This window comes from Arvicola amphibius, chromosome 8, assembly GCF_903992535.2.
Source record: "Arvicola amphibius chromosome 8, mArvAmp1.2, whole genome shotgun sequence".
In the NCBI taxonomy this organism is placed as follows: domain Eukaryota; kingdom Metazoa; phylum Chordata; class Mammalia; order Rodentia; family Cricetidae; genus Arvicola; species Arvicola amphibius.
This window is the reverse complement of record NC_052054.1, coordinates 55,656,952-55,674,416: the sequence shown is the minus strand read 5'-3', so window position 1 is coordinate 55,674,416 and position 17,465 is coordinate 55,656,952. Positions and strand designations below refer to the sequence as shown.

General features: G+C 34.9%; 1 protein-coding gene across 1 annotated transcript in view; it reads left to right on the top strand.

The window, feature by feature from the left end:
• Positions 1-11,777, top strand: part of LOC119820939 (zinc finger protein 253-like) — a 32,847-nt gene extending 21,070 nt beyond the window's left edge. The window contains exons 5-8 of the mRNA XM_038339675.1: positions 1,044-1,170; positions 1,836-1,931; positions 9,657-9,739; positions 10,380-11,777. Coding sequence (XP_038195603.1) covers positions 1,044-1,170; positions 1,836-1,931; positions 9,657-9,739; positions 10,380-11,276 — 1,203 coding nt within the window. The 3' untranslated portion in view covers positions 11,277-11,777. The remainder of the gene's footprint in view (positions 1-1,043; positions 1,171-1,835; positions 1,932-9,656; positions 9,740-10,379) is intronic.
• The last annotated feature ends 5,688 nt before the right edge of the window (positions 11,778-17,465 follow it).

Here is a 17,465-nt window from a genome sequence, read left to right as displayed (position 1 = left end):
ATGACTAGAGCACATTAAAAAACTTTTCCAATGAAATAAAAAATAAGTAAAAATGAGCAAAAGAATTGGATAAATATTTATTCAAAGGTATACAAATGACTAATAAACATATGGAAAAAGCTGCCCAGTGTTACTTATCTTGGAGAAATGAACTCAAAAGTACAATGAAATATCACTATGTATCCACTAGAATGACTAGGACAGAATTCTGAGCTTTTCAAAGAAGACAATACATTTCCCAAATTGTTCCTCACAACACAAATAAAAGGAACAATGAAATTTCATTTTATAAGACCATATTAATCCTGAGTAACTTATTGTGATAGAGTCCTAATACTCTTCTTGGGATCTTGAAGCAGTACCCTGTACCCTTAGGGGTGAGTAAGTTAAGGATAAAAGCTGATCTAAGCCATGGATCAGGTACCCAATCTACTGCCTTCGCTTGTCCTTTATCAATTTGCCCACAGTGTTCTCAGAACTTTATCAGGTCTTAGAAATCAGTCTCTTTTCAGCTGAACACACACAGTTGTCAGCCCTTCCAAGGTTGTTCCCACTGATATAATTGGAGCCATTTGCCGTAAAAATCTTGCATCATTATTGGATATAGCAGTTCTCCCTCTTACTACATACCTGACATTGTACAAATTTTCTGTTGACAGCAGTGTAGCCAAGCCTGGTGTCATCTTTACAGCTCATGTTTCTCAAGCTAGTGGCTTGTACAGCAATGATTTCCCATAAGGGTAGAGGTCCTTGACTGATGATTCACACTGACATTGTCTGGAACTGCACATGAAATTTTCTCCCTACCCCCACTCACATACCTTATTTCAGCCTGTGGATTTATATCTTAAATTTGTCTTAGTTCACTTGATCTGTCATATTTCCAGCACATAGATTTTTATATATACTGTAATTTAGAGTATGTCTTTTAGAATAATGCTAATCAAGAACAAATCAAGTTTTAATGATGATCTTATGTAATCTTAGAATACAAAAAGAACTTTGTACCTGGGCACTTGATAAACCATCTTCTTTCATGACAGGAAATCTTGACATTTGAGGATGTGTCAATAGACTTCTCTCAAGATGAGTGGGAATGCCTGGACTTTGCTCAGAGGGCTTTGTACAGGGATGTCATGTTGGAGACCTACAGTAATATGGTCTCTGTGGGTGAGACTTATTCATAATTGTTTTATATAAATATGTTTAATAACCAGGCCTAAATTGTTTCCCTGATATTGACATGCTAATTTATTAAAAAATCATGAAGTTCCTCATGTAGAACATACTATTTCTTGTAACCTTAATTTTTCAATAAATTTCTGACTTCTGAAGATGACACTGATCATTCAAACTTTTATAATATGTTTTACTTTCAGAAACATCATAGATTATATAGATTTGCAACTTAATGATTCATGATATATTTTAATTTAGATTCATTAAAATTTTCAAAAATAACTATAGGTATAAAATATTATCATAAATTATTTTGAATATTTTAAAATATTAGAAGATACTGCTTTTTTCTACTACTTTTTTGACTTCCCATGTAGATTAGATCTATGTATGAAAAGACAAGATCTCCTGAGTAAATTGGGAGCATGGGGACCTTGGGGAAGAGTTGAAGGGGAGGGAAGGCAAGCAAGCAGAGAAAAATTTAGAGCGCAATAAAAATCAATAAAATAAAAAAGAAAAAAGAAGATATCAATAGGAAATTATATCTTGAATTTTATATTGTATGTATTCTTATATAATTACTCTGATGATGTATTAGAAACCCGTTGTTTTACTGTTAACCCATGATAAGGTCATATGTCTGTTACAACATGCAGGTATTTTAGTGTCAAAACCAAACCTCATCAGTTCTCTTGAACAAAGCAAAGAGCCCTGGAATGTGAACACTGGAGAGAAAGAAGGCAATGAACAAGGTAAGCTAGAAAGAAGCATTGGCACTTGTGGGAATTCTAAGACTTGGAGAATTTTGTCCTTGCAGTGGGGTTTGCAAATATCTTTAATGGAAATGATATAAAAATTCACATTGAATAATTATCCCAAAATATTCCATAGGTCTTCACATAAAAACTCTAAAAATTCACTTTGAATAATTAACTCAAATTATGGTATAAAAAGGAAGAAAGATGATTTGTTTCCACATTCTTGACTGTTAACAATCTCTGAAATCAACAATATTGAAAGGAAAATTAGCATTCAAATAAAACTTTCACAGCGTATGGAGGAGTATTTCTCTGTACTGGTTCATATCTTGTCTGCTCTCATGACAGTTTTACATGGTTTTTACTGTTGTGTAGTATCACATAAAATCAGAAAATATAACTCATTTTAAAAGATGGCAACATTCTTTCTATGCCTTAACTTCTACAGAATTTATAAGGTAATTTTATCTATTTCTATAAAAGTATTCATTAGAAATTAAGAATTGTTTAGAGACATGCATATTATTCATCTATTTTAAAATCATTTATAAATCTCTGAATATCAAAATTTATAATATGATAATTTCTATATAAAGCTTGGGTATTCTCTTGTTTTCCTTTGTGATGTATTGTGCAATTTATTTTCTTTGGAAAAGCATATTTATATATAGATAATATATTATTTTCAATATCTGTATTGATTAATTTAGGTATCATACAATATTATTTGATCAAATTTACTCTCAAACACCTCCAACATTCCCCTTCATCCAGATATCTTTGCATTTTTTCTATTCTTCTTTTACAAACACAGGGATTTGAGCCTGGCCTACAATATGGTTGAACTGTCAGGAGGTGCACATTCTTAAAATAACTTTATCCCTTTTCTTCAAGCATCTTTCAGATGATAGGAGATTCTCACCAAGGGGTGGGTTTCCATGTCTTCTCACCCTTTCTTTATAGTTTTATCTAGCTTGAGATTTTTCAGGTCTGATGTATGCTATCCTAATCCCTTGAACTCATATGAACAGCTGTCATGTTGTGTGAAGAAAACACAGTTTTCTTGTAGTCCTTTTATCGCTTTTGGTCCTTAACATTTATTATTGCTCTGTCTTGATGAGATCTGCACATTCTAGGGAACAGGTTTGATATAAACATCATACTTAGATCTGAATATTTTCTTATTGTCTGTGCAATGAAAACTTGTGAATCACCTTTTAGATGTCAAGTTCTATGAGAATCTATAGGAATGAAGGCTTAGAGATGCAAATCTGTGTAAAAACAATAAGATATCAGGTATTATTTTAATACTTCATTCATGCATCAGAATTATGGTAATAGGTGTTTGTAGTGGGAGATGCGGGCAGGCCTGCTTTTCATCCTGCCTGGCTCCCACATGGCTAGCTTAAAGCCTGAAATAACAACACACAAACTGTATTAATTTAAATACTGCCTGGCCCATTAGTTTCAGCCTCTTTTTAGTTAATTCTCACATCTTGCTTTAACCCATATTTAGTAATGTGTGTAGCACCACGAGGTGGTGTCTTACTGGGAAAGATTCAGCATGTCTGACCAGGTGGCTGGCTTCATGGCAACTGTCCCAGAGGGGAGAGGCATGGAGATTGCCCGAGGCATCTGCCTCACTCCCAGCATCCTGTTCTGTCTACTCCACCTATCTAAATCCTGCTCTATCAAAAAGCCAAGGCAGTTTCTTTATTAACCAATCAGAGTCCTCCATCATTTCCCCTTTTTTCTGTTTAAACAAACAAGGCTTTAACTTCAAAATAGCAAAATTACATATAACAAAACAGTTATCAAGTAAGAATTACATTTACAGTATTTATATCTATTTTATCTTTTATCATAACAAAGGAAAACAACTATAACTATATATCTATTCTTCAACTCAATCAAAGACTCCAGAAGGATATATTACCTAAGTAAACAAGAAATAAGCAACTTCCAAACTCTAGAAATGACAGAGACATCTCGTATGGACAGTCACCCAAAGTTCCTCTGTACTGTTGGGGCATCCATCTTTGGCCTACAGGCCCATAAGTATCCAGCAAACATTTCCATGGAACAGGGAATTTCAAAGGCAGTTCAGTCAGTATCTGCTGTGTCCTGCAGAATGTCTTACAGACTCTTTCATAAATCAGGAACCCCAAAAGATCATCTCACCTTTAGGCAAGTTTAGCAGTACTTTCTCTGAGGGTTCTCTGTGTCCAGTTTATGCAATAGTCCAGGCAAAAGCAGTTTCTTGCCCAAATGGCTATCAAACTCCTTAAGAAGCCTCTTCGATGCCCATCTTCCTTTTGAAGTAGATTGGTGCTGCCAAGAGCAGACGTGTCTCATTGTCATGAAAATCCCTAAGTTACTAAAATATTTAAATGCAATATTCTGTAGTATTTGAAAGATATGAAGAATGCCTATTTAACTGAAATATATCTCTACATATCTAGAAAATCTCATTAACATGACTACAAGCTTGACTATTATCGATGATTATCCATTAACAACCTACATTTCTTAATTATACAGTACATTTTTTAAATGAACTACACAGTAACAATACCTTAATCAATATCAGAAATACATATACATATAACAAAATTGACCTTAAAATCCATACTAATGCAAATTATTCATATCTATATCATTTTCCCCTTTAAATGTAAAAGAACATTTATAAATAATATCTGGGAATGTGGACGTAGTTATTTCTCTCCAAACTGCTTCCTGCTGAATGGGAGCGCTGTTAATCAGATCTTTCATGGTGTAACCTGTGTGGCAGGTTCATCTCAGTCAGCAGGTAGTGAAGTAGTTTTTTTGAGGGTGTTCACAGCAACCTTTCAGGAGGGCATGGTCTATCATACCATATTGGGATAGAAGCAATCCACAGGGTCTCATCCTCTGTAAAAACAAAAGAAGAATCTCTTTTCCAAAGTATCATATCCTTAGATCCAAATTCTGAAGTCAAGGTATTTTCAAAATATCTATCTTGGATTAGTTCAGCAGCATTTATAAACAAATATCTTTTAGCAGCTGTTGCTCCTTCCTCAGCATTCAAACAATTCAAAGAGAGCATAATAGCATACAGTATCAAGACTCTCTGTGTATTTTTCATCTTTGTGTGGCTTTTTTTAACCTCTATTTTGTTTATTTTTACTTTTATTTTTTGAGACAGGTTCTCCATATATCTTTGTCCTGGAATAACTCTGTAGACCAGGCTGTCCTTGAACTCTCAGAGATCCCTCCGTCTCTGCCTCCCAGGCACTGGGATTAAAGGTGTGTCCTGCCACACCTTGAAGTCACAGGGGTCAATCTACCTCTGTCTCCCAAGTATTGGGATGAAAGGTGTGTACCACCACACCCAAGTTTTTTATTTCTTCCTTTTTTACCCTAAGGACTTTAATATTTAGCCTGCATATATTTTTAACACACTGTAAACCATTTAAAGCTTTTTTTCCCTTTGAATCTCTTTACTGTATATCTCTCTTTTTCTGACTACACGAGTCTTTAACTTACCAAGCAATATCAGTAGGACTAAAACTGTGGCTTTGGCAGCTGGATACAGCCCATTTCTTAGCTTTCTGCAATTCCACTCTCATGGAGGGGGTACCGGCTGTAGCCATGTTTATTGCCACAACTCTATGGCATTTCAAGGTCTCTGCCAGCAATCAAGCTGCAGCATTCTGCCCACAGACAACAGTCAGTAGGACTGCCTGCCTGAAAGAGTCAGAGTTTGCCCTGGCAGGACAGCCCAGAAAGCCAGCATTTTAAAACAGCACAGCTTTTTTTCCTGCTATGGCTGAAAACCAAAAAGCATGCATTCAGTTTTTCATCAACACCATTTAAGTGTTTCATGGCAGGACCTCTTAAAAGAGCTGCAGGGTTTTGCAGCTAAAGCTGAGTCAGGAAGCCTCTCTTAGATGAGAGTGCTTGCTTGCCTCTAGCAAACAGAACAGACCCAAGAAATTGCTGCTACCAAGAAAACATGCATTATTCTATTCTTTCCCAAACTTTCTCAGGCTTTCTGTGGATTCAGTTATCCACATCTGGGCGCCATTCTGTAGTGGGAGCTATGGGCAGGCCTGCTTTTCATCCTGCCTGGCTCCTGCACGGCTAGCTTAAAGCCTGAAATAACAACACACATACTATATTCATTTAAATACTGCCTGGCCCATTAGTTTCAGCCTCTTTTTAGTTAATTCTCACATCTTGCTTTAACCCATATTTAGTAATGTGTTTAGCACCACGAGGTGGTGTCTTACTGGGAAAGATTCAGCATGTCTGACCAGGTGGCTGGCTTCATGGCAACTGTCCCAGAGAGGAGAGGCATGGAGATTTCCTGAGGTATCAGCCTCACTCCCAGCATCCTGTTCTGTCTACTCCACCTATCTAAATCCTGCTCTATCAAAAAGTCAAGGCAGTTTCTTTATTAACCAATCAGAGTCCTCCATCAGGTGTTATTTTCTATCTTTTAATAATTCATCTTCAGTTAGCATGAGTACTGCTCATATCATTCTACAAAATAAAAGCAGCAGATCACTGTGAAAGTCTTTTCATGAGGACAGTTACATTGATACTTAAACCACTCATATGCCCAAAAAGTACATGAATGAAATGACAATTTCCTCATGAACACACCACACACACACATCCTCAATAAAATATTTGTAAACTGAATCCAAGAAAACATCAAAATACCATCTACCATAGGCTTTAATCAAAACATATAGAAATGAATCAGCAAATGAGAACCTATGTATGTAATCTACCAGGTAAACAAACTTTATATCAAATTTCAGATGTTCATCTAAATAGATGTAGAAAAGTCTTTGAAAAATATGAACAACCCTTCTTGATAAAAGTACTGGAGAAACTAAAGAAGCAAGGGACAAGCTTCAAAATGTACAGTCCCATTTAAAGCAAGCCTATAAACCACATTATCTATATGGTAAGAAATTGAAAACCACTCCAGTAAAATTTGGAATAATACAAGGACATTCACTCTTTTTATATGTATTCAACAGAGTACATATATTTGAAATCTTCACTGGAATAAAATACAAATGAAAAAGAACAAAAAGTGATGAATAGGAAAATGAAATCAAATGAATTTTATATGCAGATGCTATGAATTTATACATAAAAGACTTAGAATTCTACCAGAAAAATTCTACAAATAAGAAACACTTCCAATAAAATTGATGCAGTGCAAATTAAAATAACAAAAATCAGTAGCTATCTTATATACAAATAAAAAAAGATGTTAAATAGAAATCAGTGAAATGATGTTTTTCACAATATATTCAGAAATTAGTTTGTGGTATTTAAAACTAAACAAGAGAAAGACCCTTCTCAAAAGTATATGGGATTGAAAAATTAATTGGAAAAGATGTCAAAAGATGGAGAAAGTTCACATGTTCAAGGTTTGGTCAAATGATATAGTAAAAATGGCCATCCTACCAAAAGTAAAGTTCTGATTCAGTGCAAACCCAACAAAATTCAAACACTATTCTTCATAGATCATGAAAAGACTGTCTTCAGCATTATATGAATGTAGACAAGCAAAAATCTCACAATGGCTTAAACAATCATGAAAAATACAACTGTACAATGTAGGGTGTATTACCCTCCACAATATTAGATTATACTACAGTGAAAAAATAATCAATGTAAGAGCCATGAGACCAACTCCAGCCCCTATCCACATTCCCAAAGATGAGATGATACTCAGGAGTGAAGGGGATACCAAGGAATACTATGAATCTCCCATAAATGGGTCTATGCCTTTCCTTTCAAATTTTCTTTATTCTTCTGCTGTAATGCAAAAGTTTTCAACTATATATATTTAGAATCAGCAATTTTCAACCCTGGTGAGGTACAAGGCCACAGTATTTCAGGGTCATAGAAAGAGATAAATGTTTTACATGAAGCAGTAATCCTCAACCTTACTCTAATGGCTCAAGTTTAGGGTTGTTGAAACCTCTAGGAACTTCTTAAAGAGAAAGAAAGTTAATTAATGGAGAAAGAGAGACTAAGGTGTTTGGGAACTTAAGACGGGAGTATATATGCTTTGGCTGTTATCTTACATGTAACTAGATAAATAAGCTAAAGATTACAATCAGGGAAAATCAAGTGCTAGACAAGAATCATCTTTTTCTCTTAGTGCAACTTATTTCAGTAGGTGAAAGAAGTATCTGGTATCTAGGAAATTTAGGTAAATACACAAAGGAAGTGTGTTTTATTTGGTTCTTGTTGGCACTTTTGCTAGATGTTAACTGGCTGAAAGGATTACATTCTGTGCTATCTTCAGGGTAAATATAAGCAGAAATTTTCTTGCTTCAGCAGACCCAGATAAATATATTTTCCAGAGTTTGTTTTTTTCTGTTCTGTTTCATGATATTTTTGTGTGTGCAAATGTTTGTCTTTCTAGCTACATATACTTGTAGTGCTTTTTCTTCATCTCCTTCCTTCTGTTGTCTTATCTGATTTCTTTGATTTTGATTATATAATTTTGTTTTTATTCTTTAGAAGCCTATTTGTTTTCTAGGAAGTGACATAAAGTCATTAAATTCAGACCTAAGTGAATATGGGGAGAATCACAGGTCATATTAAGGATGAAAAGTCATAATCAGAATATATTTTATGAAAAGCATCTATCTTTTGTGTAAGAAAAATAAAATGTGTTTATAATGTTATGATCAGTCCTCAAAAATTTCACTCACACCTTAAAATTTATGAACCCCGCCGGGCGGAGGTGGTGCACACCTTTAATCCCAGCACTCGGGAGGCAGAGGCAGGCAGATCTCTGTGAGTTCGAGACCAGCCTGGTCTACAAGAGCTAGTTCCAGGACAGGCTCCAAAGCTACAGAGAAACCCTGTCTCGAAAAACCAAAAAAAAAAAAAAATTTATGAACCCCTTCAATGTGGTGTACATGGTTCTCTGAGGACCAGTTAGTAATAACTGTTTCCTTCTCTTCATTCCTCCTTTCTTTATTAATTAATATTCTGTCTGCCTTATTAATATTATTCAGTTTGCTCATTTCAAGTTTTTGAAGAGATGAGATTTTTCTATTATAATACAGATTCATAACAAATGTGATTTTTAATGCTTGAGTTATAGGCTTTGTAATAGTTACTTTTCAAATGCTGTGGTAAAACATCCCGATAAAGGCAATGTATAAAAGAAAGATCAGTGATGATGAATCAATGGGATTAGTTTACAAGGGTATAGAAAAGTAGTGAGAGGTCCCATCTAGAACCACCTTATGAATTAGAGAGCTCAGTAGTGGTAGCAGAAGGCTTTAAAGTTCTCAACACCAGTCTCTAGGGACATAGTCCTTCCAGCCTTAATCCTACCCATAAATATCCACCATCTTCAGGCCATGTAGTCAGATGTCTGAATATATGGGGTCATTTCATTCAAACCACTATAGTATTATTTATTATTCTAAAAATTATGTTTGAAAAGTCCAAGGTAATATATATTCAATCCTGCCTTTTTTTCATATTTCCTTTAGTGTATGTTATGAAATATGTTCTATTCATTTGCCTTGAGGATATTGTTTCATTAGAAAAAATGATCATAAGTTTTTTTTAATGCCACAAAGCATATGGTTTCCATACTTATGAAATGGTGTGCCTTATATATCTGAAAAATTTTCACCTTACTGTACTAATTTAGATAATTAACTATTTCCTATTTTCCAGTTTTATATTCCCATCAAACACAAGAACAACTTGCACAGGCAAATATACAAGATTCAATCCTGAAGTTGGTATCTGGAATATCTGTAAGTTTTGACCTAGAAACCTTTCACTTAAGGAAATTTTAAAAATTTGGTGATGAGAGCAAAAAGAAAGGTTTGTGTCATACTTAAAATAATCTTTACTCATGAGCCACCCTAGATAAATTTGCCAAAAAAGGTCAAGAATTTCTACCTTATTGTGAATGACGTCACACTAGAACTCATACATTTACAGAAGATGTTCCTTTTCTAAAAAAATGCACTTAAAGTTTTAAAACATGTTTTTATCTGCAAAGAAAGATAAAAAAGTCTGAAAAGTGAATGATAAATATTCTATTAAGAATTCATTAGAGTTCCCACAACTATTAATTACATTTGTGACAAACTAATTAATTTAGATCTACACTGAAATGTTTTTCTCAATAAAATGAGACTGAAAATGTAGCACAGCATTTCTAGTGGGGAAAAGTCTTACATATAAAGTGATGCTATTAAATCCTTTCCCAAGAACTCAAGGAAGAATAGTTGCCACAACTATCAGTTGAAGGAACAAATGACCAAAACAGTGCACCACAGTACATGTTTACTCGGTATTTAAATATATATTAGGAGGCTGTTTTTTTCCTGAGAAGTGTATGGAGATATTTGCTTATAACACACATCTTTTTCCCTCCCATATGACCAGAAACAAGAGAAGCATTATATAAACAATCAAAATGAAGAGACACAATACAACTATAAGGAATATGGAAAGAGCTTCAACAGATGTTCATGCCTCATTAGTCATAAGAAAATTAATCCCAAAGAGAAAGGACATAAATGTCAAGATTGTGATAAATCATTTCCCCATCATGCAACTCTTCAAGCTCACCAAAGAATCCATTCTGCTGACAAACCTTACAAATGTCAAGAATGTGGCAAGTCCTTTAGCCATCATGCAAATCTTCAAGCTCATCACAATATCCATACTGGTGATAAACCTTACATATGTCAAGAATGTGGCAAGTCCTTTAACCAGATGTCAAGTCTTCACACACATTGCAGAATCCATACTGGTGAGAAACCTTACAGATGTCAAGAATGTGGCAAGACCTTTAACCAGGTGTCAAGTCTTCACACACATTGCAGAATCCATACTGGTGAGAAACCTTACAGATGTCAAGAATGTGGCAAGACCTTTAACCAGGTGTCAAGTCTTCACACACATTGCAGAATCCATACTGGCGAGAAACCTTACAGATGTCAAGAATGTGGCAAGTCCTTTACCCAGTCCTCAACACTTTACAGACATCACAGAATCCATACTGGTGACAAACCTTATAGGTGTCAAGAATGTGGCAAGTCCTTTACCCGTCATGCAAATCTTCAAACTCATCACAAAATCCATACTGGTGAAAAACCTTACAGGTGTAAAGAATGTGGCAAGTCCTTTACCCGTCATTCAAATCTTCAAACTCACCACAGAATCCATACTGAGAAACCTTTTAGATGTAAAAAATGTTGCAAGTCCTTTACTATATGCACAAGTCTTAGAAGGCATCAGAAAATTCATGTAATGGGAACACCTTTTAAAACTTCTTAGTTTAACTCACACTAATTCAATTTATCAGTCTTCATACAGTGAACAAGCTATTTCACAGACTCATATGCTTAAATTACTTTCCAAGCTTAGTCAATACTTATATGGTGCTATAGTCCTAATAAATTTAGAAATATGGTGTCCAGATTTTAATTTTATAATCATGAAATATTCATTGTGAAATAAATTATTTATGCATCATTGTTGGGGACATAAAAATTAAAATATCAATTATTATCAATAAAGAAATATCTCTAGTAGGAATGAATTAAGCAATAACTCTTCTTGACTGTATGTCAAGATAATGTGTTAAGGAACCATCCAAAATCAAATTATTCCAGATTTTGATGCATATTTTAGATTGGCATATGTTTGTTTAGGTAATGTGATTATATTCTATATAAACATTATTTTCCTGTAGTTACTTGTGATTTCAGATAAATAACTGATTATTTTGAACTTCAAGTGTTTTCCTTCTTTGCAATAAAAGTGTTAAATATTTTAGCCATTTTTTGCATTTTTTTTGTTCTGATAGTCTATTCTTTAATGTCAGAATAACATCAATGTGAGCAGTTCTGTGGATGAATAGCAACAACAGAAATATGTCATAACAAAGAGGTATATTTGACCTGGGACATGTATACACTGTGTGAACATGTATTACTGTGATTGAAATAAGAGGAAGTAAATGAACAAACCTAAGTAGGAGGTATAGCCGGGACTTCCAGGGAGATAGAGGAAGTAGGAGAAGGAAGTGAAGCAGGCAAATTGCCACCAGAGATGGAGGAAGCTAGATGTGTATTATGTGGCAGAACATAGAACAAAAAATATATGGCTTAATTAAAGTAATAAGAGTTAGTTGGGATTTCTAATCTGGCTTGCCCTTGTTCAGCTCTTATGAATCACTTGAATTCGTAATTACAAATCTCCCACTGTGTTCTAAAAACCCTGCTTCCTTATAGTCATCCATCTCCTTTGGCTCTTACCATCATTTATCACTTTGTCCTGAACCATCCCTGAAAATCGCCTGGAGGGGATGATATTGCTGTATTTGCTCTAGGCCCAAAGCACTTCCTTATTAACCAATGAAAGCCACACGATATTGAAAGGACACTTACAGCTGAACATTTTCTTATTGTCTGAACTATGACTGCAGGTGAGTCTCTCTTTTAGCAGGTAAATAAATGCAGGAGATTTCTGTGATGGAGGCTTAGTTGGTGGTAAAAGATAAGACATCGGGTGTAATTGTAATCCATAATTTTACTATAAACCATAATCTTACATAAACTTGTAGCAGAATAATGGCAGTAGGAGGTACTTTCTAACTTTTGGTAATTCTTCTAGAATTAACATGATTTCTTCTAAAATTATTGTACAAACTAGAAGCAAAAGGAACAATGTGACATTCTTTTCATGAGGACACTTATTTTAAAACCTAAGCCCCATAAAACCACCAAAAAGTGATTGATATACTATTTTTAGATTTTTTAGGTAATTCCACATTGATTTCATTGTGCTTCACCAGTGTGAACTCTCAAAAAAAGTGCATAAATTATTTCCCTTTCTTCAGCTATACAGCAGTATTTGTTATCCTATATTAATGATTATTTTTTCTTAGTCATTCTGATATGGGAAATAAATTGCTAAGTATAGTTAATTTGCATTTCACTGATTGCTAAGCATGTTGAACATTAAAAAATACTTCTCAGAGATATTTATGTTTTCTTTTGAGATTTTTATTAGGTTTATGACCTAATTTTAATGCCAATGGCAATTGTATTTTTGTTTGCTTCGTTTCTCTTTTTCTTTTTGGTGTATAGCTTTTTAGTTTTAGGTATGTTCTAGAATCACTATCAGATGTTATTTTCCTAATCTTAACACTGTCTCTTCTTTTGAAAGTTAGTAGTCTGCTATCTATGAATGGCAGTTAGATTTATGAACTCTCATTCATCACTTCTTGATCTTAAGTACTATGTTCTAGGAATCTTTGCCAGAAAGTCTTCTCCTTTGCCTACTATGAACTGCTTGATTATTCTGTCTTTATAAGAGAACATTTTAAAAACCAACCTTACTTTCCTTGGATTTTTTACATAATTAAATTATTTTTGTAACCTACATGAAACCTTAAATCAATTCCTTCCACAATAAATGCTAAATAAAGTATAGTGGTATTACATGATGTGCAATGGTGTTTGTAGTACTGTCTGTTATTCGTATCAAGTGGTGTCAATTGCGGTCACAGAAAAATCCTTATGAAATTATTTAAAGGCTTCAGGCCAGTATCTTCCAAACCTTTCCCTTCTGATGCTCCTTGTTCTGTTCAATAAAAGGACAGAATAAAAAGCTTGTTAGGTTTAGGTGCATACCCAGACACAATAAATTCATAAGACAGTTTTCAGAAAAGCACAGATTCAGACTCATAAAAAAAGACATATAGAGTAAAGTAAATTAATCCTGGTGAATGAATTAGACAATTTCAATCTGTGGTTGCTACTGGCCAAAGGACAAAAAGAAGTGGTTTCCTGATTTTGTTCTACAAGACACCAATGCATTATAGGTGAGTCTGAGTATAGTATTAATATATTTAAATTGACAACTTTTGATGTCCTATGTGAGGATTCTCAAATTCATTAAATATTTGTAATAAAGAGACAGCATCTTCATAGAGGAGAGTTTGGCAAGAAAATATGAGCCAGAATGTGGGGGTGAATATTATGAAATCTTCTTTAAGATATGACATGGATACACACACACACACACACTTGCACATGTGGTTGTAAATATATATATATATATATATATATATATATGTACACAATTATGTGTATATGTGTGGAATTATGAAGCATACATAAAAGAAACTACAAACAACCGTCAGTGTCATACATGCTACTGCCCTGAATTGATCATTAGCAATGACTTAAGCATAAAAATCACCTTTATATTTCAAGCTTGTACAGATATTGTGCAAGACATCTGAAACTACATTAAAAATGCATTCTTAGCTACTTGGTGTCCTTCTTAACCTTTCCTAACATCTTTCATATATAGCTTTTCTTTGTCACTTATGTTTAAGTAAAAAGATGATTCTTAACAATAGAGTCCTCATGGCGATTATGGTATGCACAATATTTACTTTTGATACATATCAGAATATATGAGTTCATATGAGTGTATCCTAACATATAGTGATAATATGCAAAAAACATAACAAAAACTAGTGTTGATGTGTTTTGTACTTTCTTGCTTCTATTAAAAGAAACCAAAATTTTTTGTAGTTCTCTTTAAATGTTAAAGTCAAAAATAATTGCATTTAAACATAAATAATAAATGATTTAGGTACATTTAACAATGTGGGAATTAAGGTTTCCCAAACACTTTTCAGTGCAAATGCAGACTGTTAATTAGGAACCCAATGCCAACTGTTGAAATTACTTTCACTTGTGCTTCATTCCTCAGCTTCTATTTATTATTCTAAGAAGCAACCACAACATCTTTGTGAAATTTGCCACTAAAAACCAGGTGCATATTGTGATCAGCTTTATAGAATTTTGATTTGCAGTTGAGTTCTGTTCTCATTTTCCCATTTTTGTTTTGCAGTCTTGCGCAGAACAGGCCTTATAACCCAAGCTCTCACTGCATACCATTACTGCTGAGTAGAGCACTTGGACTCAGCAAGGGAGAAACTTTTAATCTCTCCTGTTTGCATGAGTATCTTTGTAACCAAGTCAGGAGTGAATATAATACAAATTTATGAGAATCTGCAGATGGTGAGATTGCTTGCAGCAGGTTAATGGTGATTGGTGATACTTTTAATACAAATTCGGAAGAGAGATGCCTGGAACTACAAGGGCACATTGTTTTCCCCCAGACAGAAGCTCAGAGGAGATGGTTGGTTCTGCAGTAAGTATGTCTCTGCTCAGCAGCTATGCACAATTTCTTCTACAAAGTTTATATATTTATGTTGCACATCTTTACTTCTCAGGTTCTCATACTCTTGCCTAAGAAGTTCATTTGTTATGTAATTACCTTGTCTGTGATTCTTGAGAGAGTTATGATTGAGTCTTTTAATGTATATTGTTTACACAGTGGACTCCCCTCCATTTTGTTCTTGCCTTCTCATTTTTATCTTAACATATATTCTCAATGAAACAGTGATATTTATCTTTGAGGATTCCTTTGTGATAGATGAATATTGTAAGTTGCTGATGATCAATTCCTCCAGAGACCATTTAGTACCTCATTTAATGAGAGGAAATAAAAAAGAAAAAATGATTAAAAGAGTTACTTCAATTATTTTTTATCTTTGGAGGTTTGTTTTGTTACTGAGTATGTGGTCAATTTTACAGAATGTTCTATGAGGTGCTGAGATGAAGGTATATATATTCTTTGGATTTGGGTGGAATGTTCTATAGATGTCTGTTAAATCCATGTGAGTCATGATATCTGTTAGTTCTCTTATTTGTCAGTTAAGTTTTCACATGGTTCACCTGTCCTTGGCAAAAATAGAATGTTGAAGTCTCCAACTATCCATGTTTGGGGTTTGATGTGTGATTTAATATTTAGTAATGTTTCTTTTACATATGTGTGTTTTTGTATGTGGGTCATAAATTTGAGACTTCATCTTGATGGATTGTTCCTGTTATGAATATAAAGTGTCCTTCTCCATCTCTTCTGATTTAAATTTGAAATCTATTTTGTTTAATATTAAGATAGCTACACCTGCTTATTTCTCTGGTATATTTGATTGGAAAAACTTTTCACAACATTTTACTGTAAGGTAATACAGTCTGTCTTTGAGGTTGAGGTGTATTTCTTGTATATAACAAAATGCTGGATCCTGTTTTCATATCCATTCTCTTAGTCTGTGTCATTTTATAGGTGAATTGAGTACATTAATTTTGAGATATTAATGACCAGTGGTTATTAATTCCTATTATTTTTCGGTGGTAGTGGTTGTGTATTTTCCTTCTTTGCATTTTGCTGGTGGGATGTTATCTGTTGCCTGTGTTTTTGTGCATGCAGTTAGCTTTTTGTGGATTTTCTTTTCCTTTCATTTATTTTATTTTATTTTATTTTTCCATTCAAAAACTTACATTTCCTCCCCTCTTCCCATTCCCTTCCCACTCCCCCACTTACCCTTCTCCCTCGCCCTCCCTCCTTAAGAGAGGGCAAAGAATCCTGTCCTGTGGGAAGTCCAAGGCCCCCCCCTATATCCAGGCCTAGGAAGCTTTGCATCCAAATACACTAGGGTCCCCCAAAGCCAGTACACACAGTAGAAACAAGTCCCAGTGCCTTTATCAATGGCTCCTCAGTCAGCCCCCATTTTCAGTCACATTCAGAGAGTCTGGTTTGATCCCATGCTCATTCAGTCCTGGTCCAGCTGGATTTGGTGAGTTCCCATTAGAACAGGCACACTGTCTCAGTAGGTGGACCAACCCCTCGTGGTCCAGACTTCATTGCCCATCTTCTCCCTCCTTCTGTTCTTCAACTGGACCTTGGGGGGCTCAGTCCGTTGCTCTGATGAGGGTCTATGTCTGTATCTCCATCCATTGCTGGACGATGATTCTATGGTGATATTCAAGATAATTATCAGTGTGATAGTGGGGCAAGGCCAGTTCACCCTCTACTCTGCTGCCCAAGGATCTAGCTGGGGACATCCCCATGGACACCTGGGATCCCCTCTAGAGCCAAGTCTCTTGCCAACCCTAAAATGGCTCCCTTATGTAGATATCTTCTTCCCTGCTCCTATATCCACACTTTCTCCATCTCCACCCACCCACTCCCCCAAGCTTTCTCCAGTCTTTCCTTTCTCCCTTCTCTCTCCCCATATCCCCTTCCCCCACTCCCAACCCCACCTTGTAGTGTGGGTAGTCGGCCAGCAATGGGAAATAACCAAACTAGCCTTGTCTGAAATAATCAGCTTTAATAAAGGAAGGAAATGGGATAAACTTACAGAGCCAGGGCTCCAGCGAAGAGTAGGGAACCAAGAGGAGGAGCTTACCAAAACACAGATCTTTTAAAGGTATTTTGTGCCCTGGAGTGGCCACACCCCTCAGACAAGGGATTGGTCAGCTACCCCATCATCTTCCCCCTTTGTCTAAATAAGACAGATTCAAAACCAAATACAACTATATACAATGGGAACAGATAATATAAAATCACAAGAAGCAAACAATATTAAGCAAGGAA